The sequence below is a fragment of the Mustela nivalis genome (assembly GCF_964662115.1).
Source record: "Mustela nivalis genome assembly, chromosome: 7".
Lineage (NCBI taxonomy): Eukaryota > Metazoa > Chordata > Mammalia > Carnivora > Mustelidae > Mustela > Mustela nivalis.
In genome coordinates, this window is record NC_139026.1 from 86,602,954 (window position 1) to 86,615,339 (window position 12,386).

The 12,386-nt window shown below is 39.5% G+C and overlaps 2 protein-coding genes across 2 annotated transcripts in view; one reads left to right on the forward strand and one right to left on the reverse strand.

The window, feature by feature from the left end:
- Positions 1-12,386, forward strand: part of LOC309869664 (olfactory receptor 8S1-like) — a gene marked incomplete at its 5' end in the record, with an annotated part of 54,406 nt that overhangs the window by 13,124 nt on the left and 28,896 nt on the right. The window lies entirely within an intron of this gene.
- On the reverse strand, positions 7,853-8,806 carry LOC309868836 (olfactory receptor 8S1-like; the record flags this gene model as incomplete). Its single annotated transcript, XM_082739013.1, has 1 exon — positions 7,853-8,806. One exon carries the CDS (start codon positions 8,804-8,806, stop codon positions 7,853-7,855), a length of 954 nt encoding a protein of 317 aa, XP_082595139.1.

Here is a 12,386-nt window from a genome sequence, read left to right on the forward strand (position 1 = left end):
CTCCCTGTGGAGCAAGGAGTCCGAAGTGGGACTTGATCCCTGGACACTGGTATCATGGCCTGAGCTGAAGGCAGTTGCTTAACCAACTGAGCCACTCAGGCGTCCCATCAAGAAAACCATCTTAAGAGCAGTTAGGAGGAAGAGATTACTTACTTACAGAGAGAAGAACATAGAATAATGTCAGACTTATCCACAGAGACCTGGCAAGCCAGAAGGGGCTTTTAAGACATATTCAGGGTACTAAATGAGAATAACATGCAGGCAAAAATTCTTTATCCGCAAGGTTGTCATTCAGAATGGATGGATGAAAAAGGAGCTTCTAGGACCAGCAGAAACTAAAAGAATATGTGACCACTAAGCCATCTCTGGAAGAAATATTGAGGGGGGTTCTATAAAAGGAGAAAGACCCCAAGAGTGATTTAGATTGGAAATTTACAGAGACAATATATAGAAACAAGGACTTCACAGGCAACATGATGACAATAAAATCATATCTTTCAATAATCACTCTCAATGTGAATGACCTAAATGCTCCCACAAAATGGCACAGGGTTGCACATTGGATAGGAAGACAGAACCCATCCTTACGTGGTCTACAAGAGACTCCCTTTAAACCTAAAGATACCTCCAGACTGAAAGTGAAGGGATAGAGAACCATCTTTCATGCCAATGGACCTCAAAAGAAAGCTGGGGTAGCAATTCTCCTATCAGACAATTTGGATTTTAAGATAAAGATTGTAGTTAGAGATACAGAAGGACACGATATCATTCTTAAAGGGTCTATCCAACAAGAAGATCTAACAATTGTAAATACGTATGCCCCCAACATGGGAGCAGCCAATTGCATAAACCAACTGTTAACCAAAATGAAGAGACATATTGATAATAGCACACTAATAGTAGGAGACCTCAACACTTCACTCTCAGCAAGACAGATCATCTAAGCAGAAAATCAACAAGGAAAAAAACTTTGAATGACACACTGGACCAGATGTACCTCATACATATATACAGAACATTCTACCCTAAAACAACATACACTCATTCTTCTCAAGTGTGCATGGAGCTTTCTCTAGAATAGACCACATACTGGGTCACAAATCAGTCTCAACTGATACCAAAAGATTGAGATTATTCTCTGCATATTCTCAGACCACAATGTTTTGGAACTGGAACTCAGACACAAGAAAAAGTTTGGAAGGAATTCAAACACTTGGAAGCTAAAGACCATCCCGCTCAAGAAAGTTTGGGTCAACTAGGAAATCAGAGAGGAACTTAAACATTGCATAGAAACCAATGAGAATGAAGACACATCACTCCAAAACCTATGGGCTATGGCAAAGGCAATCCTAAATGGGTAACATAGAGTCATCCAAGCCTCACTTAAAAAAAAAAATCCCGAATACACAAACGATCTTTACACCTTAAGGATCTGGATATTCAAAAACAAATTAAGCCTAACTTATGCACGAGAAGGGAAATAATTAAGATTAGAGCAGAGATCAATGAATTAGACTTGAAATACAATAGAACACATCAACAAAACTAGAAGCCAGTTCTTTGAAAGAATTAATAAGATCGATCAACCACTGGCCAGACTTATCCAAAAGAAAAGAGAAAGAGAGAAAGGGCCCAAATTAATAAAATTATGAATGAGAGGGGTGAGGTCATGGCTAATACCAAGGAAATAACAATTATCAGAAACTATTATCAACAGCTATATGCCAATAAATTTAGCAACCTAGAAGAAATGGATGCCTTCCTGGAAACCTATAAACTTCCAAGACTGAAACAGGAAGAAATCGACAGCCTGAGTAGACCAATAACCAGAAACGAGATTGAAGCAGTGATCAAAAACCTCCCCAAAAACAAGAGTCCAGGACCTGATGGATTCCATGGGGAATTAATTCTACCAAACATTCAAAGAAGAAATACTACCTCTTCTCCTGAAGCTGTTTCAAAAAATAGAAACAGAGGGAAATTTTCCAGACTTTTTCTATGAGGCCAGCATTACCTTGATCCCCAAACCAGGCAAAGACCCCATCAAAAAGGAGAATTACAGACCAATATCCCTGATGAATACCCATGCCAAAATTCTCGACAAGATCTTAGATAATGGGATACAACAGTACATTAAAAGGATTATTCATCATGACCAGGTAGGATTTATCCCTGGATGCAAGCGTGGTTCAACATTCACAAATCAATCAATATGATAGAACACATAAATAAGAGAAGGGATAAGAACCACATTTTATGCAGGAAAAAGCATTTGACAAAATACAACATCCATTCCTGATTAAAACTCTTCGGAGTATAAGGATAGAGGGAACATTCCTCAATTTCATAAAATCCATCTATGAAAAACCCACAGTGAACATCATTCTTAATGGGGAAAAGCTGAGAGCCTTTCCCTTCAGATCAGTAACACGACAAAGATGCCCTACCTCACCACTATTGTTCAACATAGTACTAGAAGTCCTAGCAACAGCAACCAGACAACAAAAAGAAATAAAAGCTATTCAAATTGGCAAAAAACAAAAGTCAAACTCTCCCTCTTCACAGATGACCTGATACTTTATGTGGAAAACCCAAAAAACTCCACCTACAAATTACTAGAACTCATTCAGCAATTCAATAATGTGGCAGGATACAAAATCAATGCACAAAAACAAGTTATCTTCTTATAGACTAACAATGAAACTGTAGAAAGGGAAATTAGAGAATCAATTCCATTTACAATAGCACCAAAAACCATAATATACCTTGGAATAAACCTAACCAAAGAGATGAAGAATCTATACTCTAGGAACTACAGAACACTCATGAAACAAACTAAAGAGGACACAAAAAGATAGAAAAACATTCCATGCTCATGGATCAGAAGAATAGACATTGTTAAAATGTCTGTGATGCCCAGACCAATCTATACTTTCAACGTCATCCCAATCAAAATACCATCGGCATTTTTCAAAGTGCTGAAACAAACAATCCTAAAATTTGTATGGAAGTGGAAAGACCCCAAATCACCAATGAAATGTTGAAAAAGAAAAACAAAGCTGGGGGCATCATGTTGCCTGATTTCAAGGTATATTACAAAGCTGTGATCACCAAGACAGCATGGTATTGGCACAAAAACAGACACACAGACCAGTGGAACAGATTAGAGAGCCCAGATATGGGCCCTCAACTCTGTGGTCAACTCTGTGGTCAAATAATCTATGACAAAGCAGGAAAAAAATATTTAATGAAAAAAAGACAGTCCCTTCAACATATGGTGCTGGGAAAACTGGACAGCTATATACAGAAGAATGAAACTCAACCATTCTCTTACACCATACACAAAGATAAACTCAAAATGGATGAAAGACCTCAATGTGAGACAGGAATCCATCAGAATCCTAGAGGAGAACATAGGCAGTAACCTCTTCAACATTGGCCACAGGAACTTCTCTTCAAGACACGTCTCCAAGGACAAAAGAAACAAAAGCGAAAATGAACTTTGAGGACTTCATCAAGATGAAAAGCTTCTGCAAAGCAAAGGAAACAGTCAATGAAACAAAGAGGCAACCCATGGAATGGGAGAAGATATTTGCAAATGACACTACAGACAAAGGGCTGATATCCAAGATGTATAAAGAACTTCTCAAACTCAACACCCAAAATGAAATAATCAAATCAGAGAATGTACAGAGGATATGAACAGACACTTCTCAAATGAAGACATGCAAATGGTTATCAGACACATGAAAAAATGTTCATCATCATTAGCCATCAGGAAATTCAAATCAAAACCACATTAAGATACCATCTTACATCAGTTAGAATAGCAAAAATTGATAAGGCAAGAAAAGACAAATCCTGGAGAGGTTGTGGAGAAAGGAGAATCCTCTTACCCTCAATGCAGGCTGGTACAGCCACTTTGGAAAACAGTGTGGAGGTTCCTCAAGAAGTTAAAAATAGAGCTACCCTCTGACCTGGCAATTGCACCCTGGGTATTTACTCCAAAGACACAGATGTAGTGAAGAGAAGGGTCACATGCACCCCAGTGTTCATAACTGCAATGTCCACAATAGCCAAGCTACTGAGATGCCCTTCAACAGATAACTGGATAAAGAAGGTGTGGTCCATATACACACTGGAAATTACTCAGCTATCAGAAAAGGTGAATACCCAACTTTGCATCAACAGGGATGGAACTGGGAGAGATTATGCTGAGTGAAATAAGTCAAGCTGAGAAAATCAATTACCTTATGGTTTCGCTTATTTGTGGAACATAAGGAATATCATGGAGGATATTAGGAGAAGGAAGAGAAAAATAAAGGGGGGAGCAATCAGAGGGGATTAGGAACCATTTGAGACTACGGTCTCCAAGAAACAAACTGAGGGTTTTAGAGGGGAAGGGGGTGGGTTGGCCTTGTGATGGGTATTAGGGAGGGCATGTATTGCATGGAGCATGGGTGTTTCTTGCAAACAATGAATCATGGAACACTACATCAGAAACTAATAAAGTACTGTATGGTGACTAATATAACATAATAAAAAATATATGGAAAAGAGAAATAGTAAAAATAAAACAAGAATCTTCAAAATGTGTAAATGATGAATCATATATTAAGGATTGAATATTTGATAAGGATTTTTTTTAATTATGCCATTAAAGGGGGGAAGAAATTTTGAAAATCAAAACTATTGCATGGAACACTGAGTGTGGTACATAAACAATGGATCTTGGAACACTGAAAAAAGAAAAGAAAAGAAAACAAAAAGAAAAATAATCAGAACTGAAAGTCCCTTGAATCATCAAGGAAGGTAAAATAGGAAGATAGACATGCAATATGGCATAATAGGAAGGGCTTGAAATAGGTCAATCATGTATGACATTTTGAAATTAGGTAAATGCACGTTTTTCAGTGACTGTCTCACTAATCACAGATAATTTTTTTCAAGCTAAATCTTTTGAAAAAAGGATTTAGGTAGACTTGGAGCACCCCCTCACTCTGGAGGTCTGTTGAGAACTGTGCCCAGGTGGGAACAGAGACACTGTGAGATGGGAGGGTTACCAAAAAAGACGAAAAAAAGACCACCAGAGCAAAAGTGTCCCTTGAGTTTCCTTAGAAATTTCCTAGGATTCCAGAGCTTGAAAACAGAACTGCTGTTTTCCTAGGATTCCAAAGCTTGAAAACAGAACTCAGGCCATGTTTTGCCTGAGCTTGGAGTTAGAGGAATTCTTCCTTCTTCCTTCCTTAAACTCCTGCGTACATTGGTGCAGCAAACCCTTCAAGCCACCTGAGGGTGCCAGTGCATGTATAGCCTTGGGTTGGGTTTCCTATTCTCCCAAGCGTGTACCCCCATGGGTACCCTTACTTGTCTGATCCTTACTGAAGTCTTATTTGTAAATTTCCCCTTATTCCTCCCATTCTCCCTTCTATCTCATCCTCTACCAATCTCCTTTTGAGAAGGGAAGGGTCCCTTCTCTTTTCTGCCTGAGGAGGGTCATGTTTACATGATTATCTGGTACACCAGTTTTCTGTTGGCCCTCAGCCCTATGCTTGTCTAATGTACCTGGCTTTATATTATCTTGACTAGATGCCCACAGAAGACATCTCCTGGATTCTCAGACTGGTGGCTTCTGGTTAGGCTGAGCCAGTGGCAAGTGTGGTAGCAACTAAGAGCAGCAGCTAATCTGGTTCTGAGTGAAGAAGGCAGTATCCCTTCAGCATCCCCAGCATCCTTGTTGATGACCTGCCACCTTACCTCAGCATGTCCTCAGCATCCCAGCAATGGTGCCCCAGTGACACACTAGGGCTGATGGCCACCCCAGAAAGAAGAGATTCTCTCCTTGTTGCCAGCAGGTAAATGTAACAGGAGGGGCACAAAGTTTGGAAAGTGTTTGTGAACATGGCTTTGCCTCTGTCAGCCATTTTTTAGGTCTTTCTATCTTTTCTACAAGTCCCTGTCTAGTCCAAAATTATCCCCAACCTTCCTCCCAACTCTTTTGGAAATTTATGATTGTTATCAGTGGCCTTGGTGTTTTTATTTCTAGCAAAACTTCTCCTCTAAATATTAGACCCAATAAGAATTCAGTTTCCTGAGATGCCTGGATGGCTCAGTCAGTTAAGCATCTGCCTTGGCTCAGGTCATGATTCCAAGGTCCTGGGATCTAGTCCTGAATTGGCCTCCTTGCTCATCAGGGAGTTTGCTTCTCGTTCTGTCTGCTCTGCCTGCTGCTCTCCCTGCTTGTGCTCTCTCTCTCTCTCTCTCTGAGAAATAAATAAATCAAATCTTAAAAAAAGAATTTAGTTTCTGGACAATTTTCTCAGTTCTAATCTTTTTTTTAATTTTTTCAATTTATTTATTTTCAGAAAAACAGCATTCATTATTTTTGCACCACACCCAGTACTCCATGCAATTCGTGCCCTCTATAATACCCACCACCTGGTACCCCAACCTCCCACCCCCCGCCACTTCAAACCCCTCAGATTGTTTCTTAGAGTCCATAGTCTCTCATGATTCACCTCCCCTTCCAATTTACCCCAATTCCCTTCTCCTCTCTAACACCCCTTGTCCTCCATGATATTTGTTATGCTCCACAAATAAGTGAAACCATATGATAATTGACTCTCTCTGCTTGACGTATTTCACTCAGCATAATCTCTTTCAGTCTCGTCCATGTTTCTACAAAAGTTGGGTATTCATCCTTTCTGATGGAGGCATAATACTCCATAGTGTATATGGACCACATCTTCTTTATCCCTTCGTCCATTGAAGGGCATCTTGGTTCTTTCCATAGTTTGGCGACCGTGGCCATTGCTGCTATAAACATTGGGGTACAGATGGCCCTTCTTTTCACGACACCTGTCTCTTTGGGGTAAATACCCAGGAGTGCAATTGCAGGGTCATAGAAAAGTTCTATTTTTAATTTCTTGAGGAATCGCCACACTGTTCTCCAAAGTGGCTGCACCAACTTGCATTCCCACCAACAGTGTAAGAGGGTTCCCCTTTCTCTACATCCTCTCCAACACATGTTGTTTCCTGTTTTGTTAATTTTGGCCATTCTAACTGGTGTAAGGTGATATCTCAATGTGGTTTTAATTTGAATCTCTCTGAGGGCTAATGATGATGAACATTTTTTCATGTGTCTGATAGCCATTTGTATGTCTTGATGGGAGAAGTGTCTGTTCATATCTTCTTCCCATTTTTTGATATGTTTGCCTGTTTCGTGTGTGTTGAATTTGAGGAGTCTCTTCAATAAATGGTGCTGGGAAAACTGGACAGCTATATGTAGAAGAATGAAACTCGACCATTCTCTTACACCATACCCAAAGATCAACTCAAAATGGATAAAAATCTCAACGTGAGACAGGAATCCATCAGAATCCTAGAGGAGAACATAGGCAGTAATCTCTTCGATATCAGCCACAGCAACTTCTTTCGAGATATGTCTCCAAAGGCAAAGGAAACAAAAGCGAAAATAAGCTTTTGGGACTTCATCAAAATCAAAAGCTTCCGTACAACAAAGGAAACAGTCCAAAAAACAAAGAGGCAACCCACGGAATGGGAGAAGATATTTGCAAATGACAGTACAAACAAAAGGTTGATATCCAGGATCTATAATGAACTTCTCAATTCTAATCTTAATGGGAATGTTTAATAATTAAAAGGAAGAGTAAGTCCATTGCTTTGTCCCTGAATAAATAAAATATGAACCAAAGCAAGCAGTAGCTCTTGGATCTTCCCAGGCATTTCAAAGGAGACTGGCTGTTATGTTTTGTAATTTTGTTGTGAACAACAAACATGTTCTCTACATCTATTATTCAACCATCTGGTACAATTCTTCCCCATTTCCCAGTCATCCTCTACCTATTCTCTGTTTTCTGAGCTGTTGTAAACCTTTTTGCAACATTCTTTTCAGAGCTACTTTTATTTCCTTGTTCTTCAAGCTGTAGACAAGGGGATTCACGAGAGGAGTGATCACACTATACTGTATGGAAAAAATTAACTCCAGTGGAGAACTTAAGGTTGGCATGAAATAGCGAAGAAAAGCAGATCCATAGAAGAAGCTCACAGCAGCAAGGTGGGAGGAGCAGGTGGAGAAGGCCTTACTTCTGCCTGAGGTGGAGCTTATGCTCAGGATGGTGGAGGCAATGTGAACATAGGAGAAGACGATCAGGAGTAAGGTTCCAGAGGCATGAATGATGGCAGAGCACACAAGGACTGTAAAGTTGGTGGAGATGTCAGAGCAAGATAGAGAGAATAGAGATGGCACTTCACAGCTGAAGTGAGGGAGGACAGCCTCACAGAAGTCCAAATTCCAAGCCATGAGGGTGTTAATGAGAGCATCCAGAAAGCCCAGTACCCATGAGACCCATACTAGACCCTCACACAACTGTTTACTCATCAGCTGTCCATAAAGCAGAGGGTAGCAGATGGCAATGTAGCGGTCATAGGCCATGGCAGAGAGCACAACAACTTCAGTTCCTGCAATGAAAAACACAAAAAATGCCTGAGTGAGGCAGCCTTCTACTGATACTGATTTCTTCTGAGACAGGAGATTCTCCAGCATCTTGGGCACAGTGACTGAAGTTAAACAAAGATCCACGAAGGAGAGGTGACTCAAGAAAAAGTACATGGGGGTGTGGAGATGGTAGTCAGTCATAATCACCCCCATCATCATCAGGTTCCCCATGGTGGTCAGGAGGTAAATATCTAAGAAAAGCACAAAGAGCATAACCTGAATGTGGGGGTCAGCAGACAGTCCAAGGAGGGTAAATTCCATGATGGTGCTGTGGTTTCCTAAGACCATGATAGAAGATGTTCCACTGGAATGAAAGCACAAAGAAGCATGAAATGTTCACCTTCTTTTTGTGCCACCCACCTCAGGACTTTTACTTCATTCTATGTATGCATATATCTCTCTCTTCAGTGTGCTCATCTTTTACATGGATTTTTTAAAAATCTACTCTCCCTCCCTTCCCTAACTTGATTGCCAGCTGCACAGCTCCTGAACCCTGAACCAGCCCATTTGTGCTTTTTCCTCTTGGCTCCTCTCACACAAATAGCTCTGGAGACCTATACATATCTTTTCAGTTTAGTCTATGACTGATCGGTTTCATCTCCTTGACTTTTCCTTTCATTTTATCCTGCAACACTACCAGTCAATTTATATACACTTACTTCTTGGAAAAGTGATTCTAATCATCTCTGGTTTCTTGAGCTACACAGTTTGAAATGTGAGTGAAACTCTCCATTCAAAAGCTTGCAATAGTCAAATATTACATAATAATAACATGCTATATTTATTATATTTCTAAGTATTCATGTGTCTCTCTCTAGTATATTTGGTTATTTGATTCAAGGGACAATTTTAAAATGTACATGTGTGTGTGAGTATGCATGTGGTGGGGAATGGGGTTAAGAAAGGATATTGCTAGTTTGTATTTTTAACAGCTAACTCTCCCTCACCCCAAAACTCAGATCTATAAGACTTCTTCAGTTCCTCAATTTGAACAGTTAGGATTTAATTCTACAGTGCCCCTGAATAATGATAAACTTCTCTGGCTGGCATTTGAAAATTAACTAATTTTTGAAGTGATTTCTCTACCTGCAGAAAACCTGTTTCCCTGGGTCTTTTCTGGATCCTGGTGATGGGTATTTCAAACATTCCTCAGGTGGTTCTGGATGCCCCTGTACTATAGAATCAGGCACCAACTGATCAGAATAGACTTGCTCTGGTGCTCTCATTATTCTCGATTCTCTGCCTTGACTTTAGCTAATGCTCTGTTTAAATTCCCCTTCAAGTCTTGACCCAAATCCTATCTATTTTTCCATCATACCTTAATTTCTGTTTCTTGTTATTTTTAATACCTTTTTTAAAATATTTTATTTATTTATTTGACAGACAGAGATCACAAGTAGGCAGGCAGAGAGAGAGAGGAGGAAACAGGCTCCCTGCTGAGCAGAGAGCCCCATACGGGGCTTGATCCTGGGACCCTGGGATCATGACCTGAGCTGAAGGCAGAGGCTTTAACCCACTGAGCCACCCAGGTGCCCTCTTGTTCTTTTTTTTAAAAAAAGATTTTATTTATTTGACAGAAAGCAAGAGATCACAGGTAGGCAGAGAGGCAGGCAGAGAGAGAGAGAGAAGCAGTCTCCCTGCTGAGCAGAGAACCTAATGCAGGCCTCAATCCTAGGACCCTGGGATCATGACCTGAGTCAAAGGCAGAGGCTTAACTCATTGAGCCACCCAGGTGTCCCATTTCTTCCATATTTATATATGTGTCTTGATTACCTCTTTCTCTGGCTTGCACATATTATGGAAAATAATGACACCTATTATTTCATTGGTACTAATTATATCTAGGTATTATCAAACATTTAGGTTTTTTCTCTATTTGAAGATCTCAACAAAACTACAGAGGCTGCATTATTTCAAATTTTAGCATAAGGAAATTTAATCTGAAAATTTTGTGGTAATTTGCCGATGTTGAGAGGGTTAGTGGATAAGTTTTACATCTCTCCTAGGTCTATAAAGCTTCCATATCTGTGATTTTTACACTGACTGGCTGACATTCATTTGCTTAAGCAATTTATCTCTCCACTCCATGTTCTCTTTTACCCCTTACTCTGTAAACTGTTTTGGGCCTTCACTTGGATATCTGTCTTACTCTGGCTTTTACTAGGATATGAGTAGTATTTCTTTATTCTCCAAATGTGTTGCTTTTTGGTAGTATAAATTTGGTATTTAATAATCTATGTTATCTTAAATCTAGATCTATATACAGTAGAACAGAAGAAAATAATAGGTCCTTCACATTTGTTATATGTAGAAAGAATGAAAGAATGATGCAACTATGACACTTATGCTTTGTTAGAGGAAAATCCCCAACTTTAATTCTGACTAGAAATAAAACTTGAGGATGACTGGGAAGTGGTGAAGGAAGGAAAGTCTATGTAGGGTTGAGGGGCTCATTTTGTAATGGTTGTGAAGGCAGAAAACTTATCTTCTGTTGTAATAACTGGTACCTAAAGATTCCTTTCCTCTGGGGAGCAGTTCATATTTACTAGCTCATTTATTTCCATGCTGGGAGAGTTGTTTAAAACCATAACATTTGGGTATACACTCCATTATCCATACTGTCTGTCAATTCAGTTATCTATCTATCAGTTTCCACTCAATCATTTATCCATTAATTCATCAGCTCTTTCTTTATCTAATTATTCAAAATATTATGGATCTACTTTGTTCAAGGCCACCCACTCTCAATATATTGGCCAAACAACCTTACTTAATGTTGTTGAACTGTTGTGTGAATATCCTTATTTGTCTTGCTTTTCCAGCCATATGTTTCTAGCATTCAGAACTGAATTCTTGAATTGGTTAATTTTTTTTCATACCCAGCTTGAAACCTCAGATGCTATTCCTTCATAAGTCCTCTTTTCTGGTACATTAACTCCTTACAGTAATCTTGACTTGTCTCCCAGAATTCTGAATCAACTCTGAGTTTCCCAGCTTTCATCTAGGGAATTTCACCACAATGTGATGTTGTTCTTGCCCACAGAACTCATCAGAACAGATTCTATTCCTCCAGGGTTAGCCAATGCCCTGATTTCCCTTCCTTTTCTTATTTCTTATTCAGACAAGTTCTTATACTCCCATTCCTTACCAGAACCTGTATTCAACTCACCTGTTTGTTTTATCTGATGAGTAACTTGCAGCCCAGCACGATGGCCCAAATTAATTCAGCTTTTTTTAAATATTTTTTTTAAGATTTTTAAATTTATTTGACAGAGATCACAAATAGGCAGAGATGCAGGCAGAGAGAGAGGAAGGGAATCAGGCTCCCCGCTGAGCAGAGAGCCCAATGTGAGGCTCCATCCCAGGACCCTGGGATCATGACCTGAGCCGAGGCAGAGGCTTTAACCCACTGAGCCACCCAGGTGCCCCATTTTTTTTTTTTTAACATTTCAATCACCTTTTACTTCAAAGTGTCTTTAAAATAGTAAAAAAAAAAAAAAAAAAAGAAAGAAAAAAAAAAGAAAAAGAAAAAAAGACATTCCTGGTTTGTTATATTCCGTGATTAAATGAGGACTATAACTGTAAATCCACTACTGCCATTCCTATCTCATTTTCCTCCTGAATTCCTGACCTCTTTTTCTAACCCCATTTCTGGGCTGCCTATGGCGATGACAGAAACACAGAAGCAAGCAAGATCACTGGCACAAGTGCTTTTCAACAGTGGTTGTATCATATTCTCTGACTTCCCCTTGGTCAAGTAAGCCTACCTGGTTTCCCTTCCCAGGGAAGGGAATTCCACCTCACCAGTTGACAAAAGGTGCTATTATAAAACATGAAAAAAGGTAAGAACATGAATGTTAATGTAATC